General features: G+C 32.3%; 1 protein-coding gene and 1 pseudogene across 2 annotated transcripts; one reads left to right on the top strand and one right to left on the bottom strand.

The window, feature by feature from the left end:
• Window positions 1–6110: 6110 nt before the first annotated feature.
• Window positions 6111–11006, top strand: LOC134690908 (uncharacterized). 2 transcript variants are annotated; one of them, XM_063551070.1, is made up of 2 exons: window positions 6111–6217; window positions 9287–11006. In XM_063551070.1, the coding sequence occupies exon 2, from the start codon at window positions 9292–9294 to the stop codon at window positions 10765–10767; it is 1476 nt and encodes a 491-aa protein (XP_063407140.1). In that variant the 5' UTR covers window positions 6111–6217; window positions 9287–9291; the 3' UTR covers window positions 10768–11006. The 2 variants fall into 2 exon arrangements, with proteins under 2 accessions (XP_063407140.1, XP_063407142.1); XM_063551072.1 differs by lacking the exon at window positions 6111–6217 and adding an exon at window positions 7758–7846.
• Window positions 11007–11700: 694 nt separating this feature from the next.
• Window positions 11701–14732, bottom strand: LOC134690907 (uncharacterized; annotated as a pseudogene).
• Between the last annotated feature and the right edge of the window lie 2695 nt (window positions 14733–17427).

Raw genomic sequence — 17427 nt, 5'->3', positions numbered from 1 at the left:
ATTAAATGTCCCTCATTCAAATTTGTAAATTTCCCCAGTTTGTTACAAATCAGGTGATTTCTTATGTCCTTAACCCTCTTGCTGCCGACCGTTTTTCAAGGTTGCATTTTATATGCCGGGAAATACGACAGCTCAACGTCTGTGACGTTACATGCCAAATAACGACGTCATTCTATATATGACGTCACGACATAATGACCGTTACATTTGGGACCAATCGGTGAAAAACATAACACTGTTTAACCTTCGGTCTTTTAATTGAAAAAGATAAAGCATCGATGAGAAGCTTGCATAAATTTAGCCATGGACACATGTGTCCCTCCGGCACTGCCGGTTTGGACATATGTGTCCCTCCGGCAGCAAGAGGGTTAATACATTCCTTAATCAATATTACAGTGTTTTCAGTGGGATAGAAGATTGATGTATCACATTTTATATTACTGAAGCATGAGAAACTGCATCTCATCTCAACGTCTGCTGCCATAGTTGTTGATATGGAATGTAAACAATAGACTTTTTATGGTTTTCAAGTAATAGAGCTCCATAATTTTACGGGAAAAGGGAGATAATTTCAGGCAAACTGACAAATTTTTAAATCTAGTTTTTTACACTTATATTTAAAAAACCCAATTTTTTTTTACATGATAAACATAGAGGAGTTATAAAACTTCAATTTGGTGTATAATTATACTGGGTTCTTAGTTGTTCATTCAAATAAGCATCATTGAATAGTGTGCAATTTACAAAGGAATGATAGGAACAACTAGTGATTTAATATCATTATTTTTATTTGTATCACTATTTTTTTGTGAATTTTTTTTGTATATTCTTATCTTAAATACTGTAGTGAAGATATTTATACACAAAAAACTGAGATTTGGAAAATTGGATGAATCACTTTTTTTAAGATCTGCCTGGTTCTTACAAATAGCTGTACTTAAATCTAAACCATGAACAGCATATTTTCTTTTATTGTTCTTCGCAGATAATATGACCGAATACTTTGTTAATGAAAAGTCTATGTTTGTATCAAAGCTTACGCAGATTTGTCATCCAATTCAAAAGGATCTAGAAAAGGCCACTAGTGGTGTAATGATTATTGTGACTAAAATGAGCATTTTATAGGTGTCACCGTCATATTTTCACATTATAAAAAGAATACAAATAACAACAAATACTTTCAGCTAAAAAGGGATTTAAAACGTTGTTTATGGACATGTTACCTTTTTATGTGTCTTGATACCACATAAATGTGTCATTCCATTAGATATTACTCAATGTGAGCCTCGACAATTACATCTTACAAAAAAGATGCAATAATCTGGCGATAAAAATGGCTACATGTTGGCCCAAAAACCTCATCTCTTTTGCTAAAAAGTTTCAATGCTGATATTTATAACATTTCTTGCACTATCGAACACATCTGTTGATTACAATATGTCGATTATTATTATGATTATTACAATGACATACTTAATTTTTAGTGTACATGTTCCGATTCATCAGTTCATTGTGAAAAAGATTTGCAATGAGTTTAAATGCTTTGTTGTGCATATGTATTGAAATGTTGTGTAGTCTTCTCTCTAATTTTTGCGAATTTGCTTTGTATATTTATAATTTGGCGCTAATCTGTTAAATATTTTTGTTTCTTCTTTCAAGATTATATCACAATGCTAACCCCTTTTTTAAACACGTCTACCTATTATGTCTGTTTTGATAACGCATCGTTTCAATATAATAGAATTTGATGCGAATGGCATACAAGTGAGAGGTTTAGCTAGGTTTCAAACAAGGATATTACACAATCAGAAAATGCCTGTGCCAAGTTAGAAATATGACAGTTGTTATCAATTCTTATGATGTGTTTGAGCTTTTGATTTTGCCAAATGATAAGGGACTTTCCGTTTTGAATTTTCCTTTGAGTTTAGTATTTTTGTGGTTTTAAATTGAGAACGGGAATGGGGAATGTGCCAAAGAGACAACAACCCGACCATAGAGTTTTTGTCCTTAAAATGGTACGTTCAAAACATTTTGGTCAGATACAAATGTATCTACATTTATTTCGAAAGTATTTTCATTTCTCCCACTTCATCTGGTCCGAGACCACCATTGTCGTCCCTTGATTTTCGTTGTTCACAAATATAGTCCCCAGTGTTGACAGTGGGTTACTTGCCATTAATTTTTATACCCCTTCCAAATTTATTTCTCCATGCTCACTGCCTCAAATTGCAAGTAAGGGGATGAAATTACACTGTAAAAAAATTTGGGTCCAGAATTTTAAAGGAAAGTAGTGATTTGGTCTAGCTGAAAAAGGTTGAAAATAAGCACTTCGGAAGCTGTCAAAAGATTTCAAGACGCCCTAAACATAAAATTGTCCATATTTTGAGTTAGAGGCGATGAAGTTTTCTATATATTTGATATAATTTGTCCCAAAAGTAGTACAACACACTGTAAAAGTTTCTTTGAGAAAGCGCAGGTGGGATTTTTTTTTATTTTCATTTATGTTCTAAAAGAAATGCACTACGAATTAATTGTGTTCTCGGTCCATCTTATTTTTTCAATTTTTGTAATCTTCCATCAATTTGCACCTTTTTTGTTTCAGTTTCTTTTGTGATGTACCCAATGTTTGGCATGACACGGGTTCTGTTCCGCTCATATATGTTATGCTGGTATGATACTTAACCCCTAACGGGTAGGATTGGGACTGATATTTATATGATGAAGACATAATCTTTTTTAGTATATCTAGTAAGTTACTAATTTGACTTCAATCAGATTGTTTTGTCTGATATCTAAAACATGTTATAGCTTTGTACCAGTGTTTCCACTGGCGGTCGCCATTTTCGCCATTTGTGAAAAATTGTGGCGAATAAAAACTTTTTCATTTACGATGGTCTAGAAAAGTCACCTTCAAAGTTGTTCAAACTATAATCAATTTTCCCCATCAAGTTCTTCTTTTTAAAAGATAATTGTTTACTGTTTATCCATTACAATGTAGACTTTAAGATTAGTTTGAGAAAATACTCAAAGGCAACAACGGGTCAAACGCATCTTTTTTAGGGGTGTTAAACGAAATTAAAGCATGTTCATGCACCTTGGCCAAAAAAGTAATACAGTGGCGAAAATGATTGTTTTTGGAAAAAAAAATGGCGAAAAAAATAATTGACCCCGAAAAAACTCTGTTTTTAAACTTATACTATATATAGCTATGACTCATAAAGGGGTTAAACAATTCAAAGAAGATAACCAATTGCCTAAATTATGAACAAAATAATAAAAGTGAAGCAAATTTGGTACCCCATGTACACAGCAACAAACCATTGAATTACAGGCTTCTGACTTGGGACCATGTTGCAGGGTTACACTAGTAATTTAGCGCCAAATACACCCTATGTCTATAAGTCTTCATGAAAATTAATTGACTTTGACTTCATGTATGTTTATGTTTTATGTCACTTTTATCAACCCAAGCCATATCTTGGTTGCCAGTCTATATTTGTGTAAGAATCTAGTTCTAAAACCTGCAGATCCATTCATCAGACTCTAAATTAATAGTTAACCATATATTTGATCTTTTTTTTTTTTTTTTAAAGTTTTTAAATCTCTGTCAGCTTTATGGTTGGTTATGGAAATAACCATTCAGCAATAGTAAAAAATTGGGTTCTTGTTGTAAAATGGACGTTTAACATAGACAATGAGGTTCATGGTTGGAGGAAAATGGGGAAATAATTTTTCAGAATGGTAAATTGAGATGAGCACAATGAGGCAAATAGATTTTGTCGATTTTGCAAAAAGAAATTATGTCTGATAAAAAAAGGGGGGATGATGCACGACTTCTATAGCCATGCCTATATCTGCCAATGGATTTAGATCTCAACTGACACATTTAACCAACTGTATGTTCATATGCTTGTCATAAGTTAAGACATTCCATATTGGTAGCCCTTTCACATGTATGTTTTGCCTATGATATATTTACAAGGTCTAGATCAGATTAAAGTCGTTTTCACTTTAAAGATGTATAGTAGAATAGCAGTTGCATGATGCAGAAGAATTATTATTGATTGTGTTTGCAAGATTTAGCTGAAGAAAAAAGGCGAAAGATCTCAAAGAGACACTCAAACTCCTAATTTTAAAAATAATAAAAAAACTAACTAAGCCATGGTTAAAAGAAACCACAACAATAGTACACAAAACACAACATTTAAAACTAAAGACTGATCAAAACGGACCACATTAAAACTAAAGGTATCTCAGGTTCTAAGGAAGGATATAAGCAGATCCTGCGCCACATGTAGCATCCGTTGTCTCTGTCATATTATAAAAAGGCCCGTCTGATTTGGTGGAAAACTTTGTTGAAATTAATAAGTGGACGGGATTGTAGTAAAGACACATGTGACATATCCGCAATCATCAGTGAAACGGATGTTCACTAACGGTCAACCCACTCATGATGGCTGGCGTCCGTAAAATTTACGATGGGATAATTTCAACTTCACCAAATTAAACCATAAAAGCTTCCTTTTGATGATATTATTCTGTTCTGTAGGGGGATTTTTTCATGGAAATCTGAATAAAAATTTTATTACATCATTTGGATTAGGAAGTTTTTTTTCACCAGAATTAGATCATTTGTTAATATCAAGAAGTTGTGATAGATGTGCTAATGACACAATCCTCCATCCAAGTCGCAATTTGTAAACACAAATGCACATGCATACCCTGTAATTTTCTATAGATATTAAAAATGTAGTAAATTGAGAAATGATTGCGCTGTTGTTGTTTTTATGTTATTGTGAAAATCGCGTAGGATTACGTTAATAAAAGATCAAATCTCATGTTATTGCATCATTTGTGTCCATGCAGCACTTATTGACGCTATTTCGTCCATTCTTTTTAAAAAAAATGCAGAAATAAACGTTGATATTAAAAGTACTTCTGATTTGACAATTTTCCATGCCTTACATGGTAATATAATATATAGATGTTAAGAGTACATTTTTACTTTGATGTTAAAATGTACACTTATATAGCATAGTGGTTCTTAAAGAGCTTCCTTGTAACTTTTATTATTAGAGGGTGTTATATTTCCAACCGGAAACTATCATGTATTAACGCCTACAATCATTTCCTTCAATGTATCTTCAATATAAAAATAAGTAAATATGGTATGATTGTATAATGAATTTACCAAAAATAAATAATTAGGAAAATTTTTCACAATTAGCATTTTCCATAATTACATGATGTTTCATTTACAGAAGTAAGTTCTTCTTTTAAAGATGCACACAGTGGATTGTTAAAGGTGTGGTATTCTTATTTCTAATTGGTAATTATATTTCTGTATATTTTGTGCAAATGATCGTTCGAAATTTAATTGTTTTCATTTACTTTTGAATTTCCTATTGTGACTGTTAGAGAAAAAAGCTACCATGCCTGAATGAATATGCCACATATCGGGACCACAACGTTCTACCTATCTTCGGAAATGAAGGATAAAAATCACTACATAATCAGATTTCATCACTGTGACAATAACTCGTGTATCACGTTAATCCTCCACTCTCAACAGTTGAACTTTATTTAAAGGGCACTACAAGCCTAGCGCTTTAAATATTAAAGATCTCATTACACAAACTTTGCAGTAATGGAAACTATATTTCTTTATATATTGTTTAAATATAAAATTTAAAAAAACAAAATTCAATGTGCATACACACTTTAACAGTGGTTGCAAATGTTACGCTGTAGTACTAGTAAAAAAAAAGTTTGATTTTTATGTACATTAGACGTTATTCATTAATAAGATGGTATAGATGCACTTAATCTTAACAATTAACTCTATGATAAATGGGAATCAATAACTATCACATTGGTGTTAGCTGAACGATAGACTGACATGGCGATAATGAAATGTATTTTTCATTCAATTCCCACAAGAGCCTCTTAATCCAGCTTCTGTTGCTTAAATCAATAACAATATCCGAGGTTAGGTGTGACTCAGGATAACTAAGGTTGTCAACCCTTGTCAATTTTCACACATAAAGAAAAGGTAAAAGTGTGCAGTAATAATTGTTTTGTTAAATGTGTCATCAGGCAATACATTACTTATGACTTATGCATGTTACGTATTTATAATGCATAGTACATGTTATATCATACGTTGATTGTTTTACGGTAACATGTGTTTCGTGGAGAACTAGCGGTTACGAAACAAGTAAGTTGATTGATATTTGAACTATCACTTGTTGTATTTAGTAGCACTATATCGGAAGAACAATTTTAAAGCAATTGGATATGATGATTTTTTTAACATCTATTTTAAAACAACTGAAGCATGACATATTTAACTACAAGTATCCACCTTCATATACAATGTGAACTCAAGTTATGTCAATGAACTGTGTAAATGCGTTTTCTCCTCATTAAATACAATTTGCTATACATAAAGATACATGATGTATAAATTATTACATATATAAAGATATCGCTTCATACTTTAGATTTCTACCGACATTAAATTACCATTTATTTTATAATTTAATTATTTATATTTTCTTATTTACTTAGTTTAGTGGATTGGAAAGCAAGTAAATACAACTTTGTTTAATACCTTTCCACTTGGCTGGTTTGAGTGCTGCTTCGTAGCGGCATTTGCCTGCTCTTTTGCGAAATCTTCAAGGGTGTCCTTTATGTGCAAGAGATATTGCTCTCTCATAACACGGTTCAGCCACTAATCGCCCCTTCCAACGGACTATCATTGTTTTTAAGACCATACTCACAAATTGTGGAACAGGAGAGAGAGAGAAAAAAAAAAGAAGATGCGATAACCATTACACTATGGGTTCTAATGAAGGTCTGAATGGAGGAGGGTCCCTAATTTCTGTTTGATAACTTATAGTCAATTTTTCTGTATTCATGAATTTTATATTGCAACATCTCATTATTCTCTATTCTTTATATCCCCCCCCCCCCCCATTATTCTCTCTTTTTAAAATCCCATTCACCCTCGCTTTACATATGTTATAAACAATTTTATGAAAACGCCCTGTACGGACATGCAGGAATCTCCCAATACTGTAAAATATGTACATGTTTCCTCACAATGTATTGATATGAACCTTCTCATTAGATATAAACAATAACTAGATGATCAATGACGCACTAGCAAATATTATAGTTTGAAATAAAACATGAACAAATTCCCCACGTATATTATACACTGATACGTTGACATGTTTAATAAACTATAACTACAACACGGAAAGCAATAATATACATGATTTGATTTATGTAAAAATGTATACAAAATATGTGATTTTAATATGTAAAATACTGAAATAGTGTGCATTTTGTTTACCTTAATGAAATCATCATCAAGGACATGATCACACGATTTGATAAAGATAATTGATTAGAGTTTATTATTAGGTACACGGAAATTGTATTAGGTTATTTTCATTTTCTTATCTGACGCCATATTTAGGATTTACGATACATGGGTATTGAATAATCTTGTAAGTTAATCGTTTAAGATTCAGATTTTCAATTTTGATTAGAATTCAGAAAATACATCGTGGCTTAATTCAAATTGATGAACCTTAAGGTTCGAACATAGATCCTCGAAGTCGTTTTAGGACTTCGACATTTTTGAGTTAATATGTGTTCAATAGATACGAAGTAAAAAAACATGTATAATACATTCTTTTTGTCAGCAACCAAACAACAAAAAGAATCAAATATAAACCATATGTTTTCACGGTAGGTGCATAATTGACGCGGTACATTAAAAGAGAAAGTAGAAATAAACCCTAACGCTGTAGGAAGGATAGTGTATAGGTTTTAGGTAAGCCTTTTATGTATCTCCGCCGAGAATCAGATATAGGATGATGTGGTGCGCGTGAGGCCAATGAGACAACTCTCCATCCAAATAACAATTTATAAAAGTAAACCTACAAGAGGTTACAGCGAAGGCATGTCAGTCATGAATATGGGTCTGCCTTTATATGTTTTCCTAAGAAATTTAATTTCAAAATGTGAGAATCCAGTTGGCATTTAGTTTATTGTCATGAGGATGCATGTAATACTTGCCACCGGACGTTCAGCATCTACCAACCCTTCAATAACTTATCCTTTGACGCAGGCATGTTTTTATTGTCCTTCGAAACCTCACATTTTAGCTATATTTAGTCTGAGATTTCTGATAACAAATCATAACTTATATTTTGTTTTAAGTTACAAATTCTTAACCGCTTAAAAAACTAATATGAGTCTTCCCGAAATGTTCAAAAATTACAAATTACATTGTCTGTTTTTCTTCGACATACGTTTATCTTTTTGTATCCCTTTCGTTGTTTACCTCTTCTTTATAAACGTAGTGAAATTCAACTGTGAAGTCTTTTTCTAGCATCTCTCTTATGCTTTTGATACGTTATTGACGGTTTCACCAGGATTCCTTTACAAATAAAAGTATGGCCGCCACGAAACAGCCAGTAGTGTTGAAAGTGGCGTTAAACATTGGAAAATAAATCAAATAATCAATGCAGGACGTATCATTTTATTTGAATCATGCACATACAGATAATGTATTCACATATCGATATAGAAAGCTCATTACAATACTATTATTCTATCATCTTACAATTTAATTTTGGATGTAACGCGTCTTCTGATTGGCTGACGTTATTTTGTTTTGACCCAATAGACATAATTTAGTCATGTGACCGTGACGTTATCAACGTTTTTTCATGGTTTTCTACGGTTTAAAATGGAATTTAGAATTAAATTAAAAGAAACGACTGTAATATTTGTTCTGTCTATTCGAAATAACATAAAAATGTGGTGCACACTGTTAAATAACCCGCTATGCTCGTTATTCAGTGTGCACCACATTTGTTATGTTATTTTTTCATAGACAGAATAAAATATTACAGTCATTCCTTAAATAACATATTTGGTTGAGTACGAAGAAGGGATAATAAATGACAAGTCTGCTGAGTACAGGAACAAATGACCTAAAATATCACAGAACACAGAAACGAAAGCATCTATCACGACAACTTAAGCTGTAATACTCACATGTGTTTGGATTTTGAGTGCTCAACACTTTTCAATCTTCGACTAACCTTTTACATTACATATATTTTTTTAAAATGATTTTATTCGAATATAAAAAAATTAAAATAACGGAAGGTTCTGTAAGATAGATTAAAGACATCCTTCCCATTTGCTTTTCATGTTAAACGATTGTTGTTATTGTATATATTTATATTTTTCTCTTTGACAGGAGTCATGGTGGAATCTATGGAAATTAGCAAAAGAAAAATTTCGCCATATCCAACACTACCGGAAATCGATCATACAAGAAATGTATTTGTGACCCGCTTTGTAGCAAGATTTGTTCAGAAACACCGGAAGTATGCAAAACTGCTTCAGGAGAACGGAGCGTCACTTCCGGAAGCGTTTAGTAACTGTTCAGTTAATTTCTGTGCAACTTTTGAAGACGAAGTTGACATGATTGTTAGTGAAAAAAGAAATAAAATAAATAATGCCTGTCGAATGAAGGGTGCATATAGTATAAAAGGACTTTTCCGTCAAATTTATCAGATTGTACGCCGTGCAAGAGCTTCACGAATAGAGAGTAAACTACTAGACATTCCTAATCATGATATATTGGAAACACTGAGAGACATTGCGTCAGAGTTAGGGTTTGCGTATGAATATCAAATTGCCATGTTGAAAACGGAAGCGGAAGTACGTCTGCTCGCGGACCATGCTGTTAGTTGTACTATGAACTTTTTGAAACAGTCTGATGCAACGCTAAATAGATGCCACATTTTGGAAGCAGTCACAGATGTTTCACCCAAGAAAAGTTTAAGTCGTGCTGAAAAAGTTCAAACACGAATTCAAAAGACGAACAATGTAAAAGTAACAAAGACACAAAAATGGCGTCTTTCTGAAATTTTAAAACAACCGGGTCTTCGTATACCTGATACTGACGGGATAGGTTATAACTTTTTAGGATGTTTTACGCCTTATGGAAGTTTATGCAGACCAGATAAATATGGATTCCGAGGTCCACTCCACGTCTGGGACGAGAACACATCAGGATATGCTCTTCTTTACAACGATAAAGTGTCGTGCAATAGCGTCCATCGTAGAGAAATAGAGCGCGATATAACAGACATTCACCAGAATTATCAACCAATTCAACTGTGCTCACACGTGTGTTTAAGTAATAAGATGACAAAAGAAGGCATCGAATGCAAACTGGACTCAACTAGTATACATGTAGCTAATAAAAAGAATACAACTGACACATCTGATTGTTGTCCTGTTTATGACACTACCTGTGTTGATATTAAAGATATCACCTTAAACCAGGATAGAGAATATATTCCTTCTGAACAACCATCGATGATAAACTGTCACTGCTCTACCGATAACATTAACAATGGTTTGCTTACAGAAACAACGAACGCGGTCGGTTCTATTGATAACACAGTTGATAACGTCATAACCGAAAGAAACGGGAATACATCTACATCAAAGCTCCTTTACAGCGGGATTGACAACAATGAGGTTATTTCTTCAAAAGATGGCAGCTCCAATGATTCCGGCATTTTCGTTGAGTCTAACCATAGTTCACACCAAAGATTAACTGGTACAAATAGCGATGTAGAAAACAGCAATACACTCAACAATAATGACGGACAAAAGTCACCATTAAAAACTAAATGTAGTGATGATATACTAGTAGCTACATAATCAATTTGTCTTTAAGGTATTAGTAAATAAACTCACCATAGATACCAGGACTAAATTTTGTATACGCCAGACGCGCGTTAATTGCAAATAGTGTATCAGCGAGAGATTAGTCATGTAACATAGAAAGAACAAACGGAAATATCTAATAAATGGAATTCTGTCTATAACGCGATGTATGTGTTTACTGGTGTCTTATTTGATTATACTGCTAGGATTCTTTTAGATTTTTTTTCATCATTAAAAGTCTTCATAAAAATTTCACAGTTTTTCTCGTATGTTGTTAGATTTTGGCCACCATATACGAGAAACTAGATAGTTGCTGTCCCTTTGAACGAATCTGTCTAAGTAGAATATTTTCCGTAGAATGTTCTCTATATCCGAGAACGATATATGTGTTTCAAAGAAACTTATTTTTTAGCTGACTATGCATTATGGGCTCATTGTTGAAGGCGGTTTGTTGATCTATAGTTGTTAAATTATGTGTCATTTGGTCGCTTGTTGAGATCTTTTTTATGTTAGGTATCCTGTACCAACGATGACACTTTTATATCCTCTCCCAATAAGTGCCCTTAGATACCTCCTCCCAATTGTAAGACGTAAGCATTGGTATTAGCAAAATATAATTATGCTTTAGACAGGGAAACACGACAAAAAGACACTCAAACGCATAAGTCGACAACTAACAACGCCTTACCAAAATGAAGAAGAAAAGGAATTCAAAAGTACAAAATGTATACAAAATACAACATGGAAAACCATATTAAGACTGAGCAACACAAACTCTATAAAAACGGGATTAATCTCTATTGCACCGGAACGAAAATCAGATCCTGCTCCCAATGTGGCACCCGTTCAAATTACGGAACACCTACGATAAACAACGCGAAAAGTTAACAAGTTACGAGCTGTACATTTAATCTTTTTTTTTTAATCTTAACTGCTACACTGTTTATTCGAATGTATGAGATGATTGTACACATTTTGTGATGTTTAGAATTAAGAGATGTGCATCCTAACACCCCATCAAACAGAGGTAGATATTAAAGTCATAACAAACCAATAAATAAATGTTAAATAAGTACCAGTCTAATGCTTAAGAAGGCATAAGACAAATCAATACTTGGCGCTTACATAGCATACGTTCGGAAGCTATACAACGTTATTAATTTGTACGAAAATCAAGCATTTATAAATTAAGAATTGAAATAAATAAAGAGTTTAAAACATACTTTTATATCAAACTCTTTATGAAGAATTAAGTTTTATGTCCGTTGTTAACAGTCTGTTATGTCAATGTTTTGGCCAATCAGGGTTCCCACCACTGGAATATATCCCTCTGAAATAGTGAATACACGGACTTGCGTGCTCGATTACATTATTCTTAAAATTATCAAAGACAGCAAACATTCCAGCCTCAGTGTGGTTACCTTTGTTACAAGGAGATGGAAAGAAAGTTGTCTGGCAAGGATCGCCCTGAAAATGTAATCAAAACAGTTTCTATGTTAAAACAGTTGAATTGAAGCAAGATATGAAATCTATAGATAAAAAAATCAGAAAGGAGCACATTTTTAACAACAAGTATGGTCAATATCTGTCATATTGGAAATAGGGTTAAATTTTGAATATTAAAGCGTCGTAATATAGTAATGTCAAACAATATGTTTTTCTTTACAATTTGAAAATTACCAATTAACTATAAATGAAAATAGCATATTATAAATGTTGTGCGTCCTTATAGGCGCCTGTCTGATTTTTAAATCACTTTCAAAGGGAAAAGCACATAACGCTCAAGCCTGAACATTTGAAATTCATGAATTGATGAAATTAAAAAAAAAAAAAAAACACATATCGTGGCAAAAGGTTTCCACAAGAAACAACAAATTTCATCGATGCTTACATCTTGTTCAGCTTAATTTCTGATATACAATCGCTGATCATGAGACAACAGGTCGGAACATTAGAAGACGTGATATACTTCATTTGTATGTACAATCTTACCTTATTGGTGTAGAGTGTGACGAATACTTCCTTTCTGGTATCTAACGCATACTGGTATCCTGCCAGTTTAGTCCGGTCAGATATTTGAGGGAACGTGATGTAACCAACCTGAAAAATATAGCATTGATTAATTATTGATATCGATCTGTGAAAGGGATAACAAATGGCCACATGAACTCAACATAATTATAGATATATTTATTAAACAAACCTTCTTTTCTTTATTTGCTTGCAATCGTACAGTCATGCTTTTAAAACATATAGACATATTGTTCAAAGGAGTTAACGATGGTCTTGAGCACAGAGAACTGATAACATTATTCAAAGTTTCTTGTCATATATCTATAAAGAGTGAACAATTTGGGTCTAAACCAAGTCTTTGGTGTCTATCAATATTTAACTGTCCACAGTTTTGAGTTTAGTTTCTGTTCTTTTTGTTTCCGTCTTCAGACCTTGTGTTTGTTTAAATTATGCAGTTGTCATGTAGCTAGGTTAGTTTAAATTATAGACACAATTGTGTCTAAACAAAGGATAATTTTACCTGCACATCGATACTATCGAAAATGTCAATCATGTGTCTGACTGCATCTTGTGTTTTTCCGTTGTACGTAATCAGTTTTTGTGTACTACCACAGCGTCCCCAGTGCCAGAGTAATGAGTCAGTAAATGACCATGAACTTGTTTCCTGGCTTCCGTTTTAATCATGTTTAGGTTTTGTAGGTACCGTGTTTGTTTTTGACTGTCCACTGTGACATTTTATCGATGCATATGCTTCATTGTTGACTGCAACTCCATCAAACTTCTCATTTGCAGCTTAATATTGACATAATGGAAAATAATTTAGGTTTAGTTAAAAAAACACATTATTGTGGTATTGACAAAGAGACAATTATTAGTAGTGTATGTTTTAACAGAAACTGACAGAAAAAATGGGAAAAAAGAAAATCGAACGGTCTGATTTACCGTAACATAGATTTTAAGTTCCATTCTGTGATTTGATTCAAATGTCAGGTGTATACAGGACAGCAGTAGGTTAAGTAGGGACAATAAAATATGTTTGTTTGCATTGAAATCAAAGCGGTGACGCTCAAATTCATTTGGATTATTTTGTTTTGCAAATATCTAATGCGAAATCATTTAGCAGTGCATATATCGTATCAATGAAACCATGTATATTTGAAATTTTAAAAACTGGTTCGCTTTCATGCCTTTATATAAATGTTTATTTTTTTGCCTGTATATATTTAAATACAAATGTAATGTTCAGATATATCTATGCGTTAGAAGACATGCATATGTATCGTCAAAAATGACTGTCTGATTGCTATTTGTCCTATACTTTTTATATACTATATGTACAATACCTGCGCAATGATCGTTGTACCAAACCACGTGCTTAATCAAATCCTTTTCTGAAACGTCAATATCACTAACAGCAAATAGTGCATATATCTGGAGTCCAGGTACTGTTGAATGACCTTCACTTAATGTTTGTTTTATCAGTTGAATTCCAGGTATTCCGCACGATTTGGCATTAAACCCATCTCGTAATTTATGATGAACGTCCGCAAGAAATATCTTTCGAATTTCTCTGCCCTGAACCTTACATGTGTTCCACAGCCATTGTCGTCTGCTGTGAGTGTCCCAAGTATGTGTAAAGCATTTTGAATGTTTATCCCAGTTCAGAAAGTCACTTAAGCTACATCCGGGTATCGTTGGGTCATAACCGTCTCTCCATACATAGATGGCATATCCATGGTTCATTCCCGTCAGCAGAAAACATGTGGACTTTTGTATGAACAAAAATAGATAAATTACACATGGAAAATTCAGCAAATTAGGTTCCATAATGGCAGATTAAGTGTGTGTAAGATCAAAAGAAAATTTACCTCTAAAGATAAGAATATTTATATCGCGTGACATTTGTGTAGACACAGTCGGAAATTTACTTAATATATTGTATCCTGTTTTGAATTATGAAGGAAATTATACTGTGTAAGTTATAGAGACCGTGTATATTTACGCCAAACATTTTTCATTTTAATCTGAAATATAGAGTTTGCAAAATACTCTACAAATTTAAAAGTTAATTTGTTTGATAAATGTTACAAAAAATTGTTATAGTCACTTCTTAAAATACACATTCGTTATGAGATTTGATATATATAATTTTCATGATATTACATTATTTGATTCCAAGAGGATAATATCAAAAGAAATGATAAGTTTGTGTTAAAAACACTTTATTTTATCAATATTTTGAATAAATTAAAACATTTGAATTTGATAGTTTTAGAACAAAAATAAATTTCAATCTCCTTCTAAAGAACAAAATATTGAAATTGCTTACCTTGATCATTTTTAAATTTGTCTATACAAATTGAAAAATGAAAAATGCTCCAACGTGGACCATTTTTCAATTTGTCTTTCAAAATTGAAAAATGAAAAATGCTCCAACGTGGAGCATTTTTCAATTTGCCTTGAAATATTGAAAAATGAAAATTGGTTGAATTTTCATTTTTAGAAAATTTTCTCAAATATGAAAATGTTTTTGTGTGTAGCATTATTCAAATTTGTAATCGTTAAGAAATTGATATAAAAGATAATCAAATTACTGATTCATTCATTCACTTAAGGAATTTTGTTTTTATATTTTGAATATAATACACATGTATGTATTTGTGAACCCGTAAATACACATTAATTACCAAACCCCGAAAAGATAGGAGAACAGCAACGCACCAGCAAAGTTTTCTGATGTTTGACTGTCCCTTTGGTATCTTTGGTCCCTCTTTTTCAAAGAAAGAAATGACAAAGAAAAACAAAAGTCAGATATATAGACAGATTAATATAAACAATGAATGACAGATTGATAGATCGAAAGATAGATATAAACATTAATCGTACCGCGGATAAATTATCACGTTGTGGTTGGTTTAACGCCGTCATGTGGTGACCCCCTATGAGACCGTAGGGGGTTAGTTTTCATAGGGGGTTCGTGACGCGATAATGGTGACGTCATCTATTAATGTTGTTGTGTTTCTTTGATTATTTTTCAACAAAACGCAGCAGAAAAAGTCCAGCGTACGATAAATTCGTTATACGGTTAACTACTGACCCCCTACGGATTCATAGAGGGTGAATAAAATACATACGGGATTCGGCCTCCGGCCCCACCTGCTATGGATTTTACTAACCTTCTATGGATCCGTAGGGGGTCAGTTGCGAACCATATAACTTATAGAAGCTACAAAGACAGATAGATATATAGATAAAAAGAAAGAATGATTTTTTTTGTGGTCATTATCGTACTTGTCATTGTACCATTTTTGTTCGGTATTTGTTGATATCACACATAGTTCACACACATACACACACACCTTAACCTAAAAAGGTCTTCAAGATATATTGCGCTTAAAACTAGAAAAAAAAACGGAAAAAGTAAAATATTTTATAAAAAGTGTCACCAATTTAAACATTTAAAACGCCTATTTGAAACAATTTATATTTTCGATCTCATTATTACACATTTAAATATTATGAACATTTTTCAAATTTAAATATTGCACAGTAAAATGAAAAATGAAAAATTGGAGCATTTTTCATTTTTCAATATTTGAAGACAAATTGAAAAATGCTCCACGCGTGAGCATTTTTCATTTTTCAATATTGTAAGTCAAATTGAAAAAGCTCCACGTTAGATTATTTTCCATTTTTTGATATTGTAAACTAAATTGAAAAATGCTAAAGATCAGTATTTTCAATATTTGCTTTTAAGAATGAGATTGAAATATATTTCGTTTCATAAAGCAAGCAAATAAAAATGTTTTAATATTTTTAAACTTTTGACAAAATAAAATCATTTTTAACTTATTGTTATTTATTTCAATATCTTCGTTAAATCAAAAATGTAATTTCATAAAAATAACAAATTTCAAATCTCATAGAGAAAATGGTTTTTCGAAATTGATTTCTATAGATTTTTGTTAAATTTATAAATCCAACTACCTTTAAAATTTGCAGAGCAATTTGAAAATTTATTTTTCATTTTGAAATGAAAAATGTTTGGCGTAAATGTACACGGACGTTATAAGGAATATATTGAAATAGGGAAAATCATTGTTTATAAATCAACAATTAAAACTTAGTTAACCGGTAGATATCTTTTGAAGGCATAATTTCATTCAATTTATTCAAATAATTCATTCAATAAAACATTTTCTTTTCGATTGAAAAGGGGGGCATCGAAAGCAGTTCAACCATTTTTTTCTATTCTTCAACTATAGCCTGTCAACAATTTCATGAAAATTACGGCGCGTTCGACTCAAACTTAAGTGAATATGATTGTCAGCTCCCTCCTGTTTCTTACAAAAGGTGACTGCCACAAAATGGCCATTAGTGCTGAAATGGCGTTAACTATTACCGATTTATCAATTAATCAGCTGCTAAGATACATTATCAATTTTAGTCTAAAGCTTTATTTATCGTATCTGTGGTTTTTTTTGTTATTTGAAGAATATGCCATGGTACTGATTGCAGATCTTTGATTGATGACGTTCAACATTCTTTATTCAAACATTCTAAGACTGCGGAATATTTTGCATGCATGACCTATTGTTTTACTATATAAAAACTGTATGTTGTACTCTAGTTGTCTTTGTG

The sequence above is a fragment of the Mytilus trossulus genome, chromosome 11 (assembly GCF_036588685.1).
Source record: "Mytilus trossulus isolate FHL-02 chromosome 11, PNRI_Mtr1.1.1.hap1, whole genome shotgun sequence".
Lineage (NCBI taxonomy): Eukaryota > Metazoa > Mollusca > Bivalvia > Mytilida > Mytilidae > Mytilus > Mytilus trossulus.
Note: the sequence above shows the minus strand (reverse complement) of the source record. Positions and strands in the feature narration are given on the sequence as shown.